Here is a 22370-nt window from a genome sequence, read left to right as displayed (position 1 = left end):
TTAAGAGCTTCCTTTGTGCCATAGGTCTTTCATTGCATCATTGTCCCAATCATGGTTTCTTATCCCTATCTCCACATGTAGAACTGTATGTTTATTTGTACAATTTCTTCTTTACACCTCACTCAGCGTACCATTGTCTGTTACCTGTTGGTCGCCACCATGTTTTTTTTTTTTCACTTCCCCCTGACTTGATATGGCTTTCTTGTCTTTTCAAAGTGAGAAAAGTTTGGTGCACTTAAGGTGGCCACACACGTGGCAATTTGCGATCTTTTGTGCGACCATCGGTCGCACGAAAGATTGTTCAATCAGCCACTAACCGTTCAGGGCCGAAACGGCAGATAAGGAGGTAGAAACAATAGGATTTCTACCTCCTTCTGCCGATTCAGCCCTGAAGGCAGATTTTGCTCAGGCGCCTTCTATGGCACCCGATCAAAATCTTTTAACCTGGCCGATCGGCGAGTCGACCGATATTAGCACTGTATGTAAGGGAATGGACTAAGATAACATCTAGATCAGTGGTTCTCAACCTTCCTAATGCCGCGACCCTTTAATATAGTTCCTCATGTTGTGGTGACCCCCAACCATAAAATGATTCCTAAGACCATCGGAAATATGTGTTTTCCGATGTTCTCAGGCGACCCCTGTGAAAGGGTCGTTCGACCCCCAAAGGGGTCCCGACCCACTGGTTGAGAACCGCTGATCTAGATGATCTAAACCCCAGCTTAGTTTTGTTCATTCCTACTCCAGAAATGGTGACACAGACAGGCCATCTATATAATAGGAAGATGAACTGCCTCTCTCTCCAAGGAAAAGGCCTGTGTAAAATAATTTGGCAGCTGACCTCGCTTTTTGGAAATGAGAATTGTAGCCTAGAGTGAATTTGCTCTTTGCAGACCTCATCTGGTTTTTGCTATTCACCCTTCTTTAACTTGTTTAAATTTCTTTTAAAAAGGGACTGTACTGGTATATGATAACTAATGAGGTCTGTTGTAATAAAGTAATGGCATTGCATGAATGGAATGCTTTCTTATAGTATTGGGGTCCTGAATTTTCATGGCCATCTTTGTGTTTTCTCCCTCTGCCTACATGGGTTTTTCTAGGTACTCCGATTTTGTCTTAATCAAAGACCAATACAGGCTTAGATTGTAAGCTCCATTTGGGCATCTTTGTAGAGTTATGTGTAAATACATTTCAAGACTAAAAACTGCCCCATGTACAAAAATATTCAATCTACTCCTTAACCAAGGTGACTCCTTGGGAGAAGAACCTATGGGTAATTATAGATAATAAATTAGTTGTTGCAAGCAATGCCAGTCAGCAGCAAGAAGGGTCTCTGTATAAAAGAGTGTAAGGTTCACAGGATCAGGGAGCAATTCTTTGCCTTTAGAAAGTACTGGAAATACCCCATCTAGAATATGTCTTCAGAAAGGCAAATTGGAGAGGCTTCAGAATGGTGTTTTTTTTTTTCACCTTCCCCTAAATCAGTTAGCAGTTGGGCATGTTTGACTTGGACAAAAGGTTCTGTATGGAATGGCGTAGATTGTAGAATCTGTGGCACCTGAAGGTAAAGACGCACAGAGCTACTAGTAGCAGCTAGCAGAGGCAGTTTTCAGTATTGCCTATGGCAGGGTATTTTCTGGAGTTTAGTAGCCATAAAAAAGTAGCTGCTACTAGTAGCTGTGTGTCTTCATGTTACATTCATTGTACTCTTATTCTTTGCTGATCCCTTTGGTGATAATTAAACACTACATTTGTTTCCCCTTTTAGGGCTCTGGCACACGGGGAGATTAGTCGCCCGCGACAAAACTCCCTGTTCGCGGGCGACTAATCTCCCCGATTTCCCGAAATCGCCGAAAAACACTTGTGAGGCTTTTTCGGCGATCTCGGGAAATCGCGCCGACGCGTGTGCCATCCCGCCGGCGACTTACATGTTCGCCGGTGGGATGGCGGGTCATGGCAACTCGGGGAGATTAGTCGCCAGCGAGCAGGGAGTTTTGTCGCGGGCGACTAATTTCCCCGTGTGCCAGAGCCCTTAGATGTCTCAGTCCACATTCTCTCTCTCTCTCTCTCTGCTCATGAACGGTCCGAAGGCGTCCGAATGCGTTTTTTCATAATGATCAGTATTTTTGCGACTTTTTCGTATGTCCCACGGTTTTTTCGTCGCCGTTGTGACTTTTTTGTATATTTTCCGCTACTTTTTTCGTTGCCGCAAAATACGATAAAGTCGCGGCGGTGACGAAAAAGTCGCGACAAATACGAAAAGTTGCGACGGGCGATGAAAAAGTCGCAAAATTTTCGTTTCCAATATGCTTTTTTCCCTTTCGGGATTCGGATTCGTGGATTAGTAAATCTGCCCCTAAGTCTTAATGTTTCAGTAGAAGGCAAAAATATCCCAGCAGCTTACTATTCAGGTGAAATAGTTCATAATCTATACAGCATGTCTTCTACTGATAAACTTACACGTTGGGAAGTTCTAGGTGTCCAATGAGCACTTCTGAGCGTTTTCATACAGCCTGTGTACATCAGCACTATTATCGTTGGTAAGTTATGTTTTGGTATAGTACAGATAAACGCTGACATCATTTAAATTATATTGGCCCCTAGTAAAGTAACATTATCTAAATACAGGTATCGGACCCTTTATCCGGAAACCCGTTATCCAGAAAGCTCCGAATTACGGAAAGCCTGTCTCCCATAGACTCCATTTTAATCAAATAATTCAGAATTTTAAAACTGATTTCCTTTTTCTCTGTGGTAATAAAACAGTACCTTGTAATTGATCCCAACTAAGATATAAATAATCCTTATTGGATGCAAAACAATCCTATTGGAGTTAATTAATGTTTTATTAATTTTTTAGTAGACTTAAAGTATGGAGATCCAAATTACAGAAAGACCCCTTATCTGGAATACCCTTGGTCCCGAGCATTCTGGATAATGGGTCCTATACCTGTATAATGTGAACAGGTCACACACAGCGAATGGGTTATATACTGTTTTATTCTTTAGTTAAATATAATTATAGAATAAAAAAGGGTTGTATATTTTATCATTAGTGAACTGTATAACGGCCCCCAGAAAAGGTTGCACTTTAGTTTGTTTCTATGCATTTTTGGGTCATAATCTTTTTGGTGGAGCTCTAAATTAGAGTACGGTAGAAAAACTGTCAATTGTTCGGATAATTCCCATGGGTATTAATGGCATAGTTGCCATCCCATGTGTTTAACCAATCACGGACTGCAAATTTTAATAGATTTAATAGTTTTTTTATGTATTTTTTACAAGTGCAGGTATGGGACCTTTTATCCAGAGTGCTTGGGACCTTGGGTTTTCCAGATAAGGGGTCTTTCCATAATTTGGAGCTCTGTACCTTAAATCTGCAAAAATTATTTAAACATTAAATAACCTATATGATAACCGAGAAAAGGGAAATTTATTTTAACGTTCTAATTGTTTGCCTAAAGTCTGAAGTCTATGGGAGATGGACTTCCAAAATTTGATTTTTTTTTTGGATAACAGGTTTCCAGAAAATGGATCCCATACCTGTTTATAAATCTTCGCTTAAAACTAACTTGTAGTAGATATATATATATATATATATATATTCACAGTATTGCATTAAAGGAGAAGGAAAGTCAAAATCTATTAAGCACACTATTAAATAGTACTACTATTGCTGAGTAAAAACGCTATATTTCTAGCTTGCCTAATGAAAGATTTACAGAGATACACAGCTACATTCTACATACTTGTTTCAGTGAACGGCGCCGCCATCTTTAACATGGCCGCCGCCGGCTTCTACGTTCACTGTGCCTCTCTCTCCTCAGCAACTGTCTGGAGCTGCATCCCCCTTGCCTCTCCCCCCTACCAGCACTGCTCGTGTCCCCCTTGCCTCTCCCCCCTACCAGCACTGCTCGTGTCCCCTTTGCCTCTCCCCGCTACCTGCACCGCTCGTGTCCCCCTTGCCTCTCCCCCCTACCGGCACCGCTCGTGTCCCCCTTGCCTCTCCCCCCTACCGGCACCGCTCGTGTCCCCCTTGCCTCTCCCCCCTACCGGCACCGCTCGTGTCCCCCTTGCCTCTCCCCCCTACCGGCACCGCTCGTGTCCCCCTTGCCTCTCCCCCCTACCGGCACCGCTCGTGTCCCCCTTTCCTCTCCCCCCTACCTGCACCGCTCGTGTCCCCCTTGCCTCTCCCCCCTACCTGCACCGCTCGTGTCCCCCTTGCCTCTCCCCCCTACCTGCACCGCTCGTGTCCCCCTTGCCTCTCCCCCCTTCCGGCACCGCTCGTGTCCCCCTTGCCTCTCCCCCCTACCGGCACCGCTCGTGTCCCCCTTGCCTCTCCCCCCTTCCGGCACTCCTTGTGTCCCCTTGACTGTGTCTCATGCTGCTGCTGCCGACGCTAGGGGGAGCCTCCTGTTTCTGCGCATGCGCCACCTATAGTCCTGGAGTTTGGGGATAAGCGATGCATTATGGGAATCTTCTCTACACTGCTCAGCGTTTTTTTTTTCCTGTTTGGCTTCTGATCTTCTGAACAGGTGAAATATGGGGAGACTTAAGGGCACTATTGAGACAACTGAAGGTATGCCTGCATTTTGAGATTAACTCTTTACTAGCCTTTCCTTCTCCTTTAATGATTTATATTTTGTTTTGTTACCAGTTTCATTCTGTTTTATATGTTTAGGCAATGCAGCTTGTTCAGATACCAGAGGATTAGAAATTCTTTTAGTTTAAACAGCAAGTTCCCAGGACTGGGAACAGAAACCATACAATAAATCCTTTATAAAATTATATGGAATTTGAATGACCACACTGATATTTAAGCATACTCCATTAAGTTTTTTGTTTTTTTTTAAGTATTCTTTATTTTAAAACACTTAAATGGGGGATACAGAAGGCAAGAAGGGGAGGGTGTCAAAAAGATTAGTATGTACGATAGGCACATACTCCATTAAGTTTAATTACAATGTCATTGTCTAGATTTTTAAAAAAAATTCTTGACATGATGGCCCTGCCAGCTGTGTATCTCCTATTTGCTGCTGCTGCTGCTGCTGCTAAGGGCCTTCCAAATTTCCCACTGGCTGCTGCTCTGTGTCTTCTGATTCTTTCTCAGCTGGCTCCAAATGAAGAGTAAAAAATGGTCCTCATCTTCCTCTGCGCTTTCCTCTGTAGGATTTACATATGCGTCCTGTAATGATCCCTAAGAAATAGTTACATTTCATGGCATCAATACAAAACAAATTATTTGTAACATTTATATTTATATTTTTTAGACTACAATCAACTTATGAGGTTTTCTAGCTAAAAGGTAGTGATTTAGTTCTACTGATATCAAGGCTAGCCCCTGCACTTACGGTATGTCCCTCTTGTCTCACTTCCCTGCTGCTAAAAGCAAACATATCTAACAGCCATACAGGGAACACATACATTCTGACTGGAACTACTGCAAATGCTTATAGTTTAACCAGCAGGCTAGTGATTACAAAAGGAAATTAAAAAGAGGACTTCTCCTGTATAACTAATAGAAGTGCAAGGAGAGAGAACCAACCTGCTGGTAAAAGTTCTTGCAGGGCTAAAGTGGTGCTACTGCCTAATATTAACTTGTAGCTATTAGGGTTTTAAAGAATCAGTAGCACGAACCTATGTGTAATGTAAAGTTGCACATGTTGCTGAAAAAGCTAATAGATAATAGTTTGTTAAAATGACGCTGTAGTTGCTAGAAGTTTAAATTAAATAGAAGCAAAATAAATGCCTGTGTTGACTTTTTCCATAACCGATTTGGTTGGATATTTTAATTTAGACCATACTGTCCAGTTACTTGGAAATATGAGGTAAGTTGGGTGATCCTGACAGGAAGCCCCTCTTCAATTTCATCTTGAACAAAATGGAATTAAAAAGTTGTCATATATGTGTAAGGCTATCCATATGCTATCCATCCATTTGGCCCGTGGGCTAATTGATCAAGTATCAGAGCGGTTGGCCTGTGTATGGCCAACTTTTCCCATTACAATAACTGTTAAATTATCGAATATGTATTTAAAATGTATGAATACCTTGGAGAATTCCGTCACGTTCTGATTAAGCTCCAAACTCCACTGTGCTCTTCTGATCCCTCATGGACAGCAACACCTATAAACAATATTGTAATTTTAAAGTACACACACAATAATATAGAGATAAATGTACAAACATGAAAAGTTATACTCACCAATTTCAATTTCATCCAAGTTACTGTGAACTCCCGGAACATTCCAGATGGCGCTATCCCCTAAAACATCTAGAAGCTCCCCTTTAAATTCCCAGAGTTATACTCACCAACTTCAACTTCATCCTTGTCTTTGTGAGCTCCAAGAACATCCCAGCTGGCATCATCCCCTAAAATATCTAGAATTTCCCCTTAACACCCTCCCCTCTTTCCCAAACCCCAGTCCCACTAACAGAATTACTGGATGTGCTATGAATGAGATGAAAGAACTTTGTAGCGTTATAGGTGTATGATATATATATATATATATATATATATATATATATATATATGACTATGGCCATGTTATAGATGTTAAACAGATCCCTTGCCAAGCAGGAGGTGGTCTGGCGAGGTGAAGGTGGTAGCATATGCTGTGGTAATGGTTCGCCATAAAATTACAGCTTTAGCTTTTAGTATAGCTTTAACTTTTAGTTAAATAGTTTGAAACAGCTGTCCTGCTACTTTCCACCTGACATATCTCTGCTTGCTCCATCTGACCATATTTCTGCCAGCTATGTCTCACCAACACCACCTGCACTTTAGAACTTTGATCAGTATTTAACCTGCAAATATAAGTAAACCTCTATTGAGCTTTATATCCCTGTACAGTGGCTTATTTATATTTGCATTGCTTATGCTAAGGTTTTAAAGCTTTGCACATGGTTTCACAAACCCAAATCTGATCGAGTGGCCATGTCCTTGGCCCACCCATTCCCTACCCTATGCCCAATGGTATAAGGGGTAATTTGACAATAAAGGCTTGCATAGATGTTGCCCTGTTTCTGAAGTATAAGATTCGGGACCTTGACACTCTCTCTATCTCCCCATATGTGTTAGGTTAGGGTAAAGGGGGTTAAGCATTTGATCCACCCCATTTAGATGGTGTCTTAGAATTCTTATGCAAGCCACTTAAAATTGCCCCTGATCCCTTAGGCTTACCAAGGACATGGTCCCCCGGTCAGTTGGGGCAACTGCGCAAATCTTTTTAATATCGGCATAATTGAACTACTTTTTTTTATAAATACTTTTGGTGGTGGTAAGGCCAGTGATAGCAGAGACGGACCAAATAAAGTCTGATGAAACAGGCAGTGATATTGCTAGATGGAACAGGTAGGAGGGAATTGTAGGTGTTAGTAAGGCCGTGCAGGCAGTGGTCATGTTAGTTGGAACATGTCATGGTATGGTCTAAAGGAGCAGGCAGTAGTATGGTGAAATTGTGTAGCCAAGAGGCAGATCTCCTTATTCACTGTTTAATAGATGTTATTTCAGTGTCTGTTTAGATGTATTGTCTATGGCTAAGGCAGTGGTTTACAGAGATAAAATAGGCATTGGTTTGGCCAAAAGTATTAGGTAGCCAGTGTTAAAGCAGCTGTAATAGATGTTGGAAGAGCTGTAAAAATGGGTAGTTGTAAATATTAACAGCATTTGTAATAAGGCACAATAGAGCAAGTGTTAATGCACCCACATGAAGCAGGAACCTAAAGCAGGTGTTAGTGCGGATTGATGGAGTGGGTGGTATGATTCAGGTAAAAACAGACCCCGTTCCAGATAAAGCAGGAGGTGGTATGGCCAGATGAATTGGTGATGGTAGCACAACAAATGGTGTGGCGCAGGAATACAATAACAATAGCAGCTCCAGCTGGCATTATCGTGGCTTTCAACATCTGGCCTGCTACCTGCCACCTGCCACATCTCTGCTTGCTCCATTTGCCCCAGATTCTACCCACCTGCACCTAAGAACTTTGATCAATTATTAATCTATAAATATAAATAAACCAATGCTTGAGGACCTTTTGATTCCTGTACAATGGATTACTTATAGTTGTACTGTTTGTGATAATATTTGAAAACTTTTTACAAGGTGTCTCAAACCCAATTCTACTTGAGAGGCCATGTCCTTGGCCCACCCATTCCCTACCCTGTGCTCAACGGTATAAGGGGTAATTTTACAATAAAGGTTTGCATAAGTGTGAAGAGTTTTAGGTACTTGACACCCTTTCCCTACCTCCCCATATGCAGTTAGGTTTGGGGAAAAAGTGTGAAGAACCTGATCCACCCCATTTAGATGGATTCTTATGCAAACCACTTAAAATTGCCCCGATCCCGTAAGCTTACCAAGGACATGGCCCCTCGTCAGAAGTAGGGACAACTTTTTAAATTGCAGCAAAAGTAGTACTTTGTTAAAATACTTAGGTGGTGCTATTTGTGGTGGTAAGGCCAGTGATTGTAGAGCCAAGTGGAGCAGGTAGAGTCTGATGAAACAGGCAGTGATATTGCTAGATGGAACAGGTAGGAGGAGATTGTAGACACAAGTGGAATAGGTGTTAGTAAGGGCCAGATGACAGTGGCCCAGGCAGTTGGAACTGATGTCAATATTCATTTGGGTGACTAGGCAGTGCTAAAGGCAGCTTTAAGTAGGTGGTGTTAGATTTGTGATGGATAGCTGGACAATAAAAAAGGTGGCATGGGCAGATATATAAGCAGCTAGTCCTTTTGATGCATGAATTACAGGTACCGGGTAGAAATGTTAAAGGAATGGCCACCTAAACAAGTTGACGTAGGGTGTCAATGGCAGCAGCACAAAATTGCTCACTCCTACCAGCTGGGATTCAGATATGTAAAGCATTCAAGAATGCAGTCATCTGAATCCAAAGCGGTGTTGCCATTCAGGAATGGCAGGTCGGCACTTTTAAATTCATTGTGATCCTAAAAAACAAAAATAAATTGTCAGTTCAGTTGCTATATGGAACAAATTGCAGGCAGAAACTACTTCATGTAACTATTACCAATTAATCACAAGTCTATTCTGCTCTATTTGTGGTATCCATTGTTTGGCAATGTACAACATTCCAAAAAACTAATATATGTGTGCCCTTGGGGCAATGGCAAACTAGTTTTTAGTAGCCCGAAAAACGTGACACCCAAAGCAGCGATATCACAGCTTGTTAGCTAGTAGTAGGCAACGTTGTAAGAAAGGAGGGCTGAGGAAGATACAAAGGGTAGTGGTCTCCACAGAGTGAGAACGGGATGGTATTTATGCAAGCCTGAACTCCAAACAATAATAGTAATAGTTTTGGAGAAGCTGGGGAGAAAGGGGAGGGAAAATAAAGAAAAACTTTTTATGAATGTGTTTAGACAAACCTAATGTCGACCCTGCTTCTTACACCTACTTTCTAAGGCTGCATCCTGATATATAAATGTACTTTAATAACGTGCCCTACCGCTGCATACATTTGTGTAACAGTTTCTGAGCCTACTTGTCTGATACAAATATATAATATATACCAGTGCTGAGGAACAACTTATCAAGTCCAAACAGAGAGGAATAGTACAGTCCACAACCATTAACTTACAGCTTCAAATCTAATTGGTGGTAAAATCCTTTGCCTTTCAACGTCCTCCCAATTAATTTTCCTATACAGTTGGTGTTCCCTTATATTTCCATTCATCCCAAGACGTTTGTGTGGTCTTTTCTTCAGGAGCTAAGAAAGAAAAGAATAGTTGTTTACATAGCATTTAACTCTACTCAACAGCAGTTGTAAAAATAGGGAGGACTTCACTAAACCTACTGGCAGTGAACAGTTCCCCGGTTATTATAGCAGTTCCCAAACTACTTTGAGTCTTTGGGGATCACCAGCACTTAAATACAGTGAGGAGTGATTTTTTTTCCTCACTTCCTTTGACTTCAAATCAATTTTCTTAGCAAAACAGCCCATTGATTTCAATGTGTTTTGTGAATGTTTCGCCATTTCACAAATTGTTTGCCATTTCATGGGACAGATTTGTTCATCGCTACTTAAAGAATTATTTGGGTACAAAAAGTATTAAAAATACAATTTGGTACTAGTTACTGTGTAATATACCATCATATTGCTATTTTTCTCAGCCATTTAGGATAATATTCCCAGCATCACATCACCCATAGTTACAGTTACATAGTTACATAGTTAAGACTGTTTTAAAATGTAATTTTTTTTCCATTTTATTGTTTTTTGGTTATACAGGTATTGAATCTATTTTAAAAAACAGATTATCCAATAATCTCCAAAATATCTCAATACCATAAAAATGTCAAATGTTTTTTTTTTGGCTGATTTACAGTAGAGACAATAAATATTGAACACGTCAACATTTTTCTCACTAACTATATTTCTAACGGGGCTATTGACATGAAATTTACACCAGATACCAGTAACAGCCCAAGTAAACCACACATATAGTATCTCTACTATATGTAGCTACCACCTTATTTACATCTATATTTATTTGGTGGCATCTGTTACAGGGGTGACAAATTTACTGCTCAATTAAAAAGTCTGTACTAGAAAATATACCCCAATGATACGGCCAATGAGAACCCAAAATATTATGAAAAATGTCTCTGCCAATTGTTGTGAGTGACCCCTGAAAGCCCAGCACCCAGAAACGCCTTGCAGTTTGTGTAGCCAACAGATTAACTGCTCAAACCCACCTTCTGCAGGAGATCTTGCAATGTTGTGCTCATCCCCTCAGGAAACACCGGCTTCTCAGTGAGGATGGAACTTCTCACTTCCTGTTGGTGGTAGTGGTCATCAAATGGGGATCTTCCTGTGGCCATTTCACTAAGTATTATCCCTAATGACCACCAGTCTACTGCTGCGTTGTACTTCTTGTTACCTAGCAGCTGATATAAAGAAAATATATTACCAAAATAAATTCAAGTTTACAGCATCTTCACTCATTCAGTAAAGGGAAAGGAGAACGAGTTATTGGTAATTTTCTGGCACTTCGGTACTGTCACTAGAAAGCTAATGCTCACTTTTTGTTCTCTCTTGATGTTGGATAACCTATATATTTATTGCACCAGGATTCTGGCTTTAAATGGTGAAGCTAAAGCATATTTGTATTTTCCATTTGGCCATTTACTCTTTCACCAATCCCATGTTTGGCTTTAAATATATTGAGCAGTTTCCTACCTCTGGGGCCATGTACCAGCATGTTCCAGTTTTCCCACGGATGGTCTTGTGGCCAAAAACGCCTTCTGCTGCGATGCCGAAATCCGCAATTTTCATGTGTCCGTCGCTGGTAAGCAGGATGTTGTCTGGCTTAAGATCTCTGCAAGAGAAGGATAGTAAGTAATTTTGTGGCTATAAGTAAATGATAAACTGTAGCCCTTATATTATAGTGTTATATCCTCTTTAGTTCCCTCTACTCACTCCATAACTGCTCAGGCACCATCTTCTTATTTGGCTGTAACTAACTTAACTACCTTATTCTCACTTCAAATCACCTCATGCACTCAGTATTCTTCCATGACCTTTTAGTGTTCTTCCAGTCCATAACTGTACCACTTAAGCACCGCTTTCCTTGCTTAATATCAACTGATTCCCATTTCCCAACCTAATTGCTCAGTACCCCCACCTCACTCCATATACTAATTGTGCTTTTTCCTTCCCAGCCAACCAATCCTCTAGAGCTTGGTGTCTATTAGCCTCACCTCTGGTGGGGGAAACAATTTGTCCCGTATAGGTACCCTTTATCTAGCAGGTTGAGTTAATGAATTCTCAGCCAAGCCACCGTGGTACTGATTTTTATTGCGATATTCTGTATTTGAGATATGCACGTGCGAGGTATGCCCTCAGATCACCATGTGTGTCTAGTTGCTACCATAAATGTTATCTACCTCTCACTGCACTCTCACTGAATGGGGTGGATTTTAGCCAGAAATTGTCAGAATTCTACAGACATTTCTGCATTATTACCTTAAGTATTAACTGAATAATATATTAAATATGCAGAATAAAAAACTTTCTACTTACCGATGGATGATACCTAGAGAATGGAGATACTGAACCCCACAAATTAGTTCTGCAGAGTAAAAGCTGAGGAAAAAAAGAACAAACAGATATTAATAGCTGCGCTGAATTCTCAATACTTTCCTTTTTCCAAAATGTTAATTTTACACTACAAAATGAAAATTGTGGGTGCCCATGTGCCTCTCCCAGCCTGGCGCTCATCAATACAGGGATGCAACCAGTAAATTATTTAGGGGGGGGCACAGATCAGAGTTCCATTATAGAGCTCAAATACCCGTGTCTGTGGTACAAAATGCAGGGCAGAATGCAAATGTCAAAAAACATGGCAGTTTGCGCCTGTTGCTTTGCACCCTATCCTGCCCTTTGTAAATGAGGCCCAGAGTCGTATAAATATTTCACAACCACAATCAGTAAGTCCATTGAAACATAATATATTCTCCTGCATGTGCCACTTATATTGCCCTTTAATTTTCCATAGCCAAAGCCAATTTACCACAGACAAAAATACATATTTGGTGCAACCCTATAAGGCTTACATTCTGTATACCTTAATCCATTTATCTGATGCCTTTCACTTTCACATTGGTTTATACCAGTAATGTCAATTCTTTTCAATGATGTCAAAAGTACAGAGCTACTTACATGACATGTCTTTTTTTCAGATGGTGCTTGATGCCCAGCAGATTGCTGAGGCTGCCTCCGCCTGCATACTCCATGACCAGAAAGGCATATTGCTAAGTGCAGAGACAAAAGGGAAGAGAGTGAAACACAGGAACAAGAAACCCCAAACTATTGCATGTAATACAGGCATGTCCCTCAGCAAAACTAGATACAGAAAGAACAAGTATGTTGTGTAATACTCTTACATGGCTTTTGTTGCTCATATCATGGCATTTAGCTGAGCTTTGGGGATAGACAACTAGTGAAACAAACGGTATGGCAGCATTGGAAGTAACTTACTTTGGTCTGGAAGGCTGCAAGGCCACGGCACAAGAATGGACTGCCGCAAGCAACCTTCAGGATTCTGGCCTCCTTCTCTATCACTTTCTTCTCCTCATCCTTAGGTGTCTTCCTGATGACTTTTACAGCCACGCGTTCTTTCTTCGTGGGGATGGAAGCCAAAAACACCTGAAAAGTCAAAAAGAATAATGTGCATCTTCCAAAGGGCTAATTATTTAAAGGTTCTGTGCACTTTAACATGCATGCAAGTTGGTAAATACTGGGCACAGAATAATGAAGAATGGACATCATGGCACCACAAGAGGCAGCACTGGAGTGGATGGTTATTAAATTTGCTTTAGTTGCACCTTGAAGCTGCTGTGGGCTTTTAATGGGCCTTATGCACAATAGAGATGTAGCGAACTGTTCGCCGGCGAACTAATTTGCGCGAACATCGGGTGTTCGCAAGTCCGCAAATTCACGAACTTTTGGCGATGTTCGCCATTTTGGGTTTGCCGCGTTTTTTTTTTTTTTTTCGTTATTTTTTGGCGTTTTTTTTACAAAGTATTTTTCAGAGAAATTTTTGCTTGATCCCCGTCCTGCATGCCACTGTCCAGGTCGTGGCGCCCTTTAAAGAACTTTAAAATCAGTTTTCTGGCCAGAAATGGCTTTTCTAGGTTTTAAAGTTCGCCTTCCCATTGAAGTCTATGGGGTTCGCAAAGTTCGCGAATATTCGAGAGTTTTGCCGAAAGTCCGCGAACGGGTCCGCGAACATTTTTGGCGATGTTCGCTACATCCCTAATGCACAAGGTGCAAAGCCACACAAGACAACTAATAACATGTATTTAGAAAGCACCAACATACTTGGTAGTGCTGTACAGTACTTATAGATTGCCTCTCATTGCACCCTGGTGCCACTTTTCATCTCTATAGCAAATAATCCCAGTGAACCCCACTGTAGAAGAATTCCCATTAACTCCTATTTGCGCTGGGCCAAGGAGCTTTGGTACCCAAGGTAGGGATAGCTATATAACCCCACATTAACCCACCATAATATTTGCCCTGCTTGGAATAGTTAGAGGTGGATAGAGACCAATTAATACAGAAGCATAAGGAGAAACAAGCTAACCCGATGAGCTGCTCATATATTTTGCTGCTGTTCATACCAAAATAGACTTAGGAGTATATTTATCATACTGTGTAAAAAGTGGAGTAAAACATTACTGGTGATGTTGCATATTGCAGCCAATTAGATGCTTTGCTTTGGTTTTCTAACTGTTGAAATCTAATTGCTGATTGGTTGCCCTGAGCAACATCACCAGTAATGCTTCACTTCACTTTTTAAACAGCGTGATAAATATACCCCTTATTGTTTAAAACTGTGTTTACCTTTTATTGAAAAAAAAAAAAACTTGCCCTTTAGGCAATGTCCTATGTCACCTACCCATGGTTCCATACCTAGCCCTGTCCCCCATTTAGATTAGTAGAGTTTTTGTGTCTGTACATGTAATATTTACAACATAAAATGTTTCAGTTGTTATTAAACTACAAGTTAAGATCCACAAGCCCCAATTCCATTTCATACTTCCAACTTCCTCTGTTTTATTGTAGATAATATACAGGTCCCTTTCTATTGAGCACATCACTCACCTTGCCAAACGTGCCTCGGCCAAGAAACGAGTGGAACTCATAGTTGGTTATAATGTGTTCCGGTAGACGCTCAGCTTGAATGGGCTGTCTCTCCTGGCTTCTTCTTTCTTCTGGGAGAAAAGGAATCTTATTAACAGCACATTTAGCAAATAACCACCAGTACCACAAGCAACTGAAATGTAAAGTCTCGTTCTATGGTTGGATTACTTGGCCAGTTTTTCTACACTTTGAAGATGCTCTTATGGCTTGTTTGCTAAAGCAATTTCATAATGTTTTTTTCTTACCTGCCTGAAATTTATGTTACAGTGAGGTCACAGAAATTTATGGCACAGAATAACACCAGCATTTTATGCCAAAAATAAATGACAGAGTGGCCCCAGAAATAAATGACAACATGGCCCCTAGCATTTCATGATTCAGAATGGCCCCCAGCATTTTGTGACATGTCATGGCCCTTGAAATGCCTAACATATTGCAGATCATGGCCCCTGGCAAAGCTCAGGTACTGAAATAAGTTTAGTGCTGGTTTAGAAATAAAGAAGTAGAGTGGCATCTTTTCCCACTTTTAGCCCTGGTCACACTTTTTAGCAAATAGTCAGTACTATTTGGTTATATAGGTCAAAGCAGATCAGCAATTTATTAAATTATGTATATTCAGTACTATACAAACTAGAAAACTAGTAAATAAGGTGAAACCGGTAACTTAATGCACTCAGTACTGGTTTTGTCTTATGAAACATAAATAGTTAAATCTAAATAATAATAAACATTTGCTTTCCTGCTGAGTACCTGTTCTTTCCTGGCTGTCCAGAAGTTTCATCTTCTTCCTCTTCATCTCTTCTGTAGTTGTCTCTTGTTGTCTTCTTCTCTTCCTGGAGACAGACTCCATGTTTGGGGTGGAGAATATGCTTAAAAGCACTTTCCTCCACCTGGAATACCTGCAGAAAAAAATGCTTTTGTTGGGGGATCCCAAAAAAGCGCTCTCGAACTCTCCGAAAAGGCAAATCGCTCCAAAATCTCTCTAAAATCGCACAAGCCAAGAAAAGCACTGAGTCTCTCATAAGAAGCTCAACCGCTCTGAAATGACCAGTATTGGTAGGGCCCAACTGTCACTTTGACAGTTACAATCACAGCTTTCTGTGTGTATAACAAGGCTGCTATGACATCACAGCAGCCCAGACCAAAATCAGTAGTAGATATAAATTATGTGATATAGTTTTGAACTTAAGGATCTAAAGCTTTCCTATGCAAGAAATGCAAAATAGTTGTTTTCCTAATGCACTGTATTCTGCAACATAGAGATCTTAGCATTAGCATTGCTGAATCAGGTCGTTTGTCATGAAACCGTCATATAATATACCCAATAACAAGACAAATATATGTGTAACAATACAAAAATTTCGTATATTTGCTCAAATAAAAATCACATTTTAATGGACACTTTTTTTAAGCAGCACCTGCTTTTAAATTCAATATTTGCTTCAGCACAATTGCAAAAAATATGTCCTGTGCACAATCCTGTTATAATCCTTCTCTGCATTAACTGCATTAGCAGCAAAACAGAGCAAACTAGGAGAAACATTATAGAGCTGCCCCATGGCTCCTTCTATCCAAGCTTGGTTCCTGATATATATATGTATATGTAGTCAATGATTAAGTGCATTTGCTCACAAAACGTGTTAGGCTCTTGCCGTTTTAAATGAGCAAATAAAGATGGATTTTAACTGATTTCTGAGGATGGTCCAGGCGTGTGAATAAAGCAGTCTTCTTTCGTTTATGGTTCCTAATATAGTCAATTTTCTGGGTGGGTTTTAGGAACTCAGGCCTCTGTCAGGGCCCAGGGACATCATCACTGAGCCTCTTTTCTAGTTTTACAGGGATTAATAAATGTGTGTTTTTTTTACATCAGAGTTGTCGTTGAGGCAAATGGCAGGGGAGCACGCAGTATAGCTGCATATGCCACAAGCTGTATATGAGCAAGGGAGTTATGGGACATGCACATAGTGGATGGGGACCCTATGTAACGACACTGGGAAGGTTGTATAATTATTGTATTTATTATATCACTTGTCCTCCCTGTGTGTAATTTTATATTTTGTAAGATTGTACAGCGCTGTGTAAAGTTATACATACATACATAGGCATGTCACAAGTGGGTGGCAGGTCAGACCCTACCAATCCGTGAAATCCCAGGCCCACTAGTGATCTGCCCCCACTGATAGCAGATATATAATCAGTGCGCAGCAAGGCCGGTCGGATTAGGAAGGACCCATGCATCACTAAAGTCTACCTTTTTTATCCAGGGATGTATTTAGATCCAGTGCCACCCTAGGTACCGGACTAAACTGCACTCCCAGCATGTGGAAGTGTTTTAACCATACCCTTACAGATATGTAAATGCTGCATCATTTTTGCAACATATGTCTTCACATATCTCAAGCTGTCATAGAACAGAGGTTTATACTGGGCCTGCTCACAACACAATGTTCTATTTTCCATCTGTATGTTCATGCACAACACAACAATATTGTAACATTGTGTGATTACAAGCCCAAAAGCAGATATGTTAGTCTGTTCAACTTTTCAAAACTTTTATTTTGTGACACTTTTTTTTCAGGGTGGGACAGAGGCTTCAAGTTCACACTTTTCTCAAAATAAAAATCAATGTACATACTTACCATGTTCCTTAACGAGAACTTTCCTAAAACTATACCCCAGTTTACTTTACCTTAACCCAGCTAGTATTGGGTGAACCACACCGAACTTGAGGAAACCCAAAGCTAATAGCATTCAAGAATTTCTCACTTTAAACGATGACACCTTGACATCTCCGGTAGTGGGGGATGCCCTTAAGGCCAATTTACGAGGTGAATATTTGTCTTATATCAACCTCCCAATACAACTCTGAAATTGGCACTCCAATTAATAAACATATGTACTCACTTTTTCAAGGTCTGATAATTAAAAAAGTTAACTTTTTTTGTGATACCATAGCTGCTACCACAATTGCCAGGTGTGCGACAGTACTACCTAAACCCATGTTCAACCCCAATGTGCCTCGCTATCAGAAAGGGCCCTCCCCCTGATAAGGGTACCCAGTTTTCCAAATTAGGAAAATCAGGCAGGACTCCCTGAGATGCCATAGCCCCACTCTATAATGTCACCAGCCTCCTTGCCCCGCCCAAAGTAAGGAGCCAGGAATGATGGCAACCCTAGCCCTGACCCCCTCAAAAAAAGACGCTAACAACACAGCTGGTATAGGGAAAATTTATTCAATATCTCAGAGTAAATGCATACATCCTTTAATGCTTAAAATTTATTTTCTTTTTTAGTTATTATAACTCAAAAACATGTTCCATTGCTAGACGTGCAACTATATATACAGTATATTGTAATATGACACACCAAAGTGTGATGTAGCCAATTACCTTATTGCCCATATATATATATATATATATATATATATAAAAAGTATAAGGCAACAGACACTCACGTTTAGCAAAGGAATAAGGTGCCTGATGCTATAATAAATTTTCCTTTATTTTCTCACTAAGACCTGCGAGTGCGGCTCACATTTCTGTTTATATATATATATATATATATATATATCAAAATAAAACAGCCAGCACCAAGGGTCTTTGTGTTTCAAAAAATCTCTCGTGTATTAAAATTGCATGTAGAACCGACGTTACGGTCCCTTTTGGGACCTTTTTCAAGGTCCTTGAAAAAGGTCCCAAAAGGGACCGAAACGTCGGTTGTACATGCAATTTTAATACACGAGAGATTTTTTGAAACACAAAGACCCTTGGTGCTGGCTGTTTTATTTTGATATTTATATGATATCCCGTGCACAGGGGCAACTGCAGAGCAGCAGATTTTGGAGTGTGGTGCTGTCGTGTGGACTGTTTTATATATATATATATATATATATATATATATATATATCCACTAATTTATGTATATAACTATACTCTATGTTGACACTATATGCTTCAGATTTTTTTTTTTTTTGCCATATTGTTTCCTGTAACGGATATTATCTTGCATGTGTGGAATCCAGTTGTAAAAAAAAAAAAATTATACAAAAAAAAATGAGAAACTTTTAATACACCACTTTTACATTTTCTGTAAAGTAATAGGATTGCTCATGAAACAATGTAATTTTGGTTATGAAAAATTTACCCTGAGTATAGCCATAGTATAGGTTTACAGGTTGCATACAAGCTAGCTATTAACATAATAAAACATTGCATATTATCAATATAAAAACTGTACCTGAACATCTTAGGAATTTGATTGAATACTTATTAACTGCTATAAACTGAATTTCAAGAAAAACCTGAAAAATTCCTACACTTTAAATATGCATACACTGACACAACTAATCAGAAATGTCTTATTTTTTTGTGGACTTAATACAGGAGCTATGACAGAAGCTGTAGAAGTTTGGACCAAGACTCTCCCTCTAAAAAGAAAAAAATGCAAGCTAATTATTCCTCAACAACTCACTTACTTGTGGGGAAGAAAGTGCCATCCTCACTCCAAACCAAACCAAGTGAATTGGAAACTACAGTGTTTTATATTCCTGGGGTTGATGTAAAGGTAAATATTAGGTTAAACAAGAAGGATGTGCTGCTGTAATTGACAAATGCTTTAGGAAAGTGTGCTTGAAGTTATTCATGTATTGGGCTCATATCCATAGGGGGCTATATTACTTGATATATGCACTTTTTTAAACAAGTACTATTTTCGTTTTATCATATAGTTACACTACAATTCCAAAACATTAAAGACAGAGTCGCCAAATGCCTCAAGAGGATCTTCTTTGCCAAGAACTCTTTCAAAAGAGTCCAAGCTGTATGGTATGAAAGATACTGCCACAAGTCCTTTACCTAGTTCTGTCCACAGCAAGACTAACTCTCTCTTACCTCCCCAATCCCCACCTATGCCTTCAGGTACTTTATTTTCATAAAAATATTTAATATTTAATTTATTATCCTTTATTTTTATAACACCAAATCATTAACAGTACTTTTACATAGAGTGATCATTTTTCACACATAATTTATTAAAATTCATTACTCCCTTTCTATCCTTTTTCACTTGGCTTGCACCATTCATTTCATTACCTGTTCATCAATTGTGGTTAAATGGACATGTACTATTGATCTTACCTGGAGTGTTTAATACAGTTAATACCTAGTTAGGGAGCAGCATCTTCTAAAAATGTAGTCTGTTTATTGAGTATAAAGCATGACCATTAATATTTATTGCAAATCCAAGGTCTTTGGTACCATAATATTAGGGGGCAACACTATATAAAAGGCCCTTCTTATCTGTGCAGGGTGATGAAAGTGTTTGTAACCCTGACCTTCAAGAGGTAGGACTCCAGCAACATTAAATTACTCATACCAACTTTTGTTTTTGGTGCCCAAGGGCCCAGACTTAAGACCCAACTAGGCATCTTTACAGTATATTTTATATAATACAATCACACACACACCCACAGTTATGGCTATTTTAAAAATTGCTGATGGTAAAATTTAGACATCTTGATTCAAATCCTCTCCCCGCCTCCCCTTGATCTGCAAAATGCAACCTACTATGTATTTTGCAATGTGCTTATGAATAGTGGCTGTTCGTTCTATATCACCACAACTGGGAAGTATTTGTGGTGCCAATTGCAGCTGAAGGCTTGTAGCACTTCTTTGTAGGTAGACGTCCAACCTAACTGACTAGATTTGGATTCTTCTCAGACTTTCTGAGAATTTATTTGCTGTATCTATATAAATAATTTTGTTGATATTTACAAATTTGATTGCAGTGTTAAAAATATATAAATGTCTAACTTTGCAGCCAAAGGAAAGGGAAGCAGTGGAGTTAAAACAGCAAAATTGTATGCTTGGGTAGCTCTGCAGTCACTTCCAGAAGAAATGGTTATCAGCCCAAACCTGCTAGATTTCCTTGAGAAAGCCTTAGAAACAATACCAATCACTCCAGTTGAAAGGAACTATGCAGGTAAATACTGGACTTTGCCATATTTTCTAATATGTAATTACTATAAAGTACATTGCCTTGCGCAGACTAGTACATATGTGCAGTGCCTTGCGCAGACAAGTACATATGCGCACTGCTGTGCTCAGACGAGTACATATGCGCACTGCCGTGCTCAGACAAGTACATACGCGCATTGCCTTGCTCAGGCAAGTACATACAGCACTTCCTTGCTCAGACATGTACAAACTGTTCTAAAACAGCCACCTGTACAGCGGGAACACAGCTAATTAAATTGTCTGTTGTTGAATTCATATGCTTGGTACCGAATGTGTTTTAATTATTTATGGGAAATGTGTTTGCAGCAGTGAGCTCTCAAGATGAGGATATCGGACAGTTTGACCTGCAGGATCCACTGGAAGAATCAACAACCTCTTTAGTATCATCTTCAACTTCTCCATATTCATCTTTTCCTGTTGATGTGGTTGTCTACGTCAGGGTTCAGGTAGTTCAGGCTTTAATCTTGTGTGTTTGCCATTCCATTGCTGTTAATGCACAATATAAAGTGTTAGCTCTTGTCAAGGGCTTTCTCTATGCTTAAAGGAGAAGGAAAGGTAAAACCTAAGTAAGCTTTATCAGAAAGGTCTCTGTAAATACAGTCATAAGTAGAAAAGCTGTCCCACCTCCCACAAAAATTCATAAAGCTCACTCCCCCCCTCCCTTAGGAATGTGTAATCTGAGCTACCAGCCTATAGAAGCTGCAGCAGGAAGCTAGGAAGACCAAGCCAAAATGGCAGCTGCAATCTTAAACAAATATAGGGAGTTTCAAGGGCTCTTTACTCAGGTATAGTAAAGCTTTCTGCAGAATAAATATTTTATTTTAGCTGGCACTAATGTGGCAAATCTATTGGCAGTAAAATGCCAAAATAACTTTCCTTCTCCTTTAATGGTACCCTATAGATCACCGATAATACCACATAATTTCTGATCTTTTTGTAGACTCCATTTTCATAATTAGGTTTTTGCTGTTTATAAATAATTGTTTTGTTCTTTTTTCCTTGCCATCTCAAATTAGGTTCAGCTGTCTGCCAGTTTCCCGGGTTGAATGTATGCTGAAATTGCCCTCTCTAGACTTGGTATTCTCTTCAAACAGAAGTGAGCTAGAAACCCTTGGACCATCACACCCCTCAGATTCATCTATTGGAAATCTTTCCATGCCAAGTGGATCAAAACCAAATCTAAACAAATCTGGGATGCCAGGTACATATGATCTTCTTAAAATAATTCTTATATTTTGACTTATCTATTTTTATAATGCTTTACAAACAAATCCATTATTGACATACTTTATGGCAATTTTGCAGATAAGATTGAATGATTGTAAGTATAAGGTTATTATCTGGGGGGTTTAAAAATATGCAAGCTATTCCTGGGGAAAAGTTAACAAAGCACTTTTAAGACTTCATCTTTAATATGCAATATAGTGTTGCTCTCCTGTGATAAAAGGGGATATCATTAAAACAAAGAATGTCTCTAAAGAATATCAATTAAGCTATAAGGCCATCCACTGAGATTAGAATAAAGATCTTATTTCTTAAGATGCATATAAAGGTTTTTTTTTTACAGTGAGAGCTGTAAAGTGCAATTCTCTCCTCTCAATGTGGTTGTACTGGAAGATACATTAGATATCTTCACAAAGGGGTTGAATGGCCTTTAGCAAGAGTAGAATACAGATTACTGAAATAAGC

The 22370-nt window shown here is 39.6% G+C and overlaps 1 protein-coding gene across 1 annotated transcript in view; it reads left to right on the top strand.

Moving 5' to 3' along the window:
* The window catches only part of LOC100498023 (transmembrane protein KIAA1109-like), a 53981-nt gene that overhangs the window by 13970 nt on the left and 17641 nt on the right, over positions 1-22370 (top strand). Inside the window, exons 6-10 of the mRNA XM_031902597.1 lie at positions 19050-19230; positions 19394-19490; positions 20485-20646; positions 20988-21127; positions 21684-21882. Coding sequence (XP_031758457.1) covers positions 19050-19230; positions 19394-19490; positions 20485-20646; positions 20988-21127; positions 21684-21882 — 779 coding nt within the window. The remainder of the gene's footprint in view (positions 1-19049; positions 19231-19393; positions 19491-20484; positions 20647-20987; positions 21128-21683; positions 21883-22370) is intronic.

Source organism: Xenopus tropicalis, chromosome 1, assembly GCF_000004195.4.
Source record: "Xenopus tropicalis strain Nigerian chromosome 1, UCB_Xtro_10.0, whole genome shotgun sequence".
NCBI lineage: Eukaryota > Metazoa > Chordata > Amphibia > Anura > Pipidae > Xenopus > Xenopus tropicalis.
The sequence above is the reverse complement of the archived record's forward strand: the minus strand, read 5'-3'. Positions and strand labels throughout refer to the sequence as shown.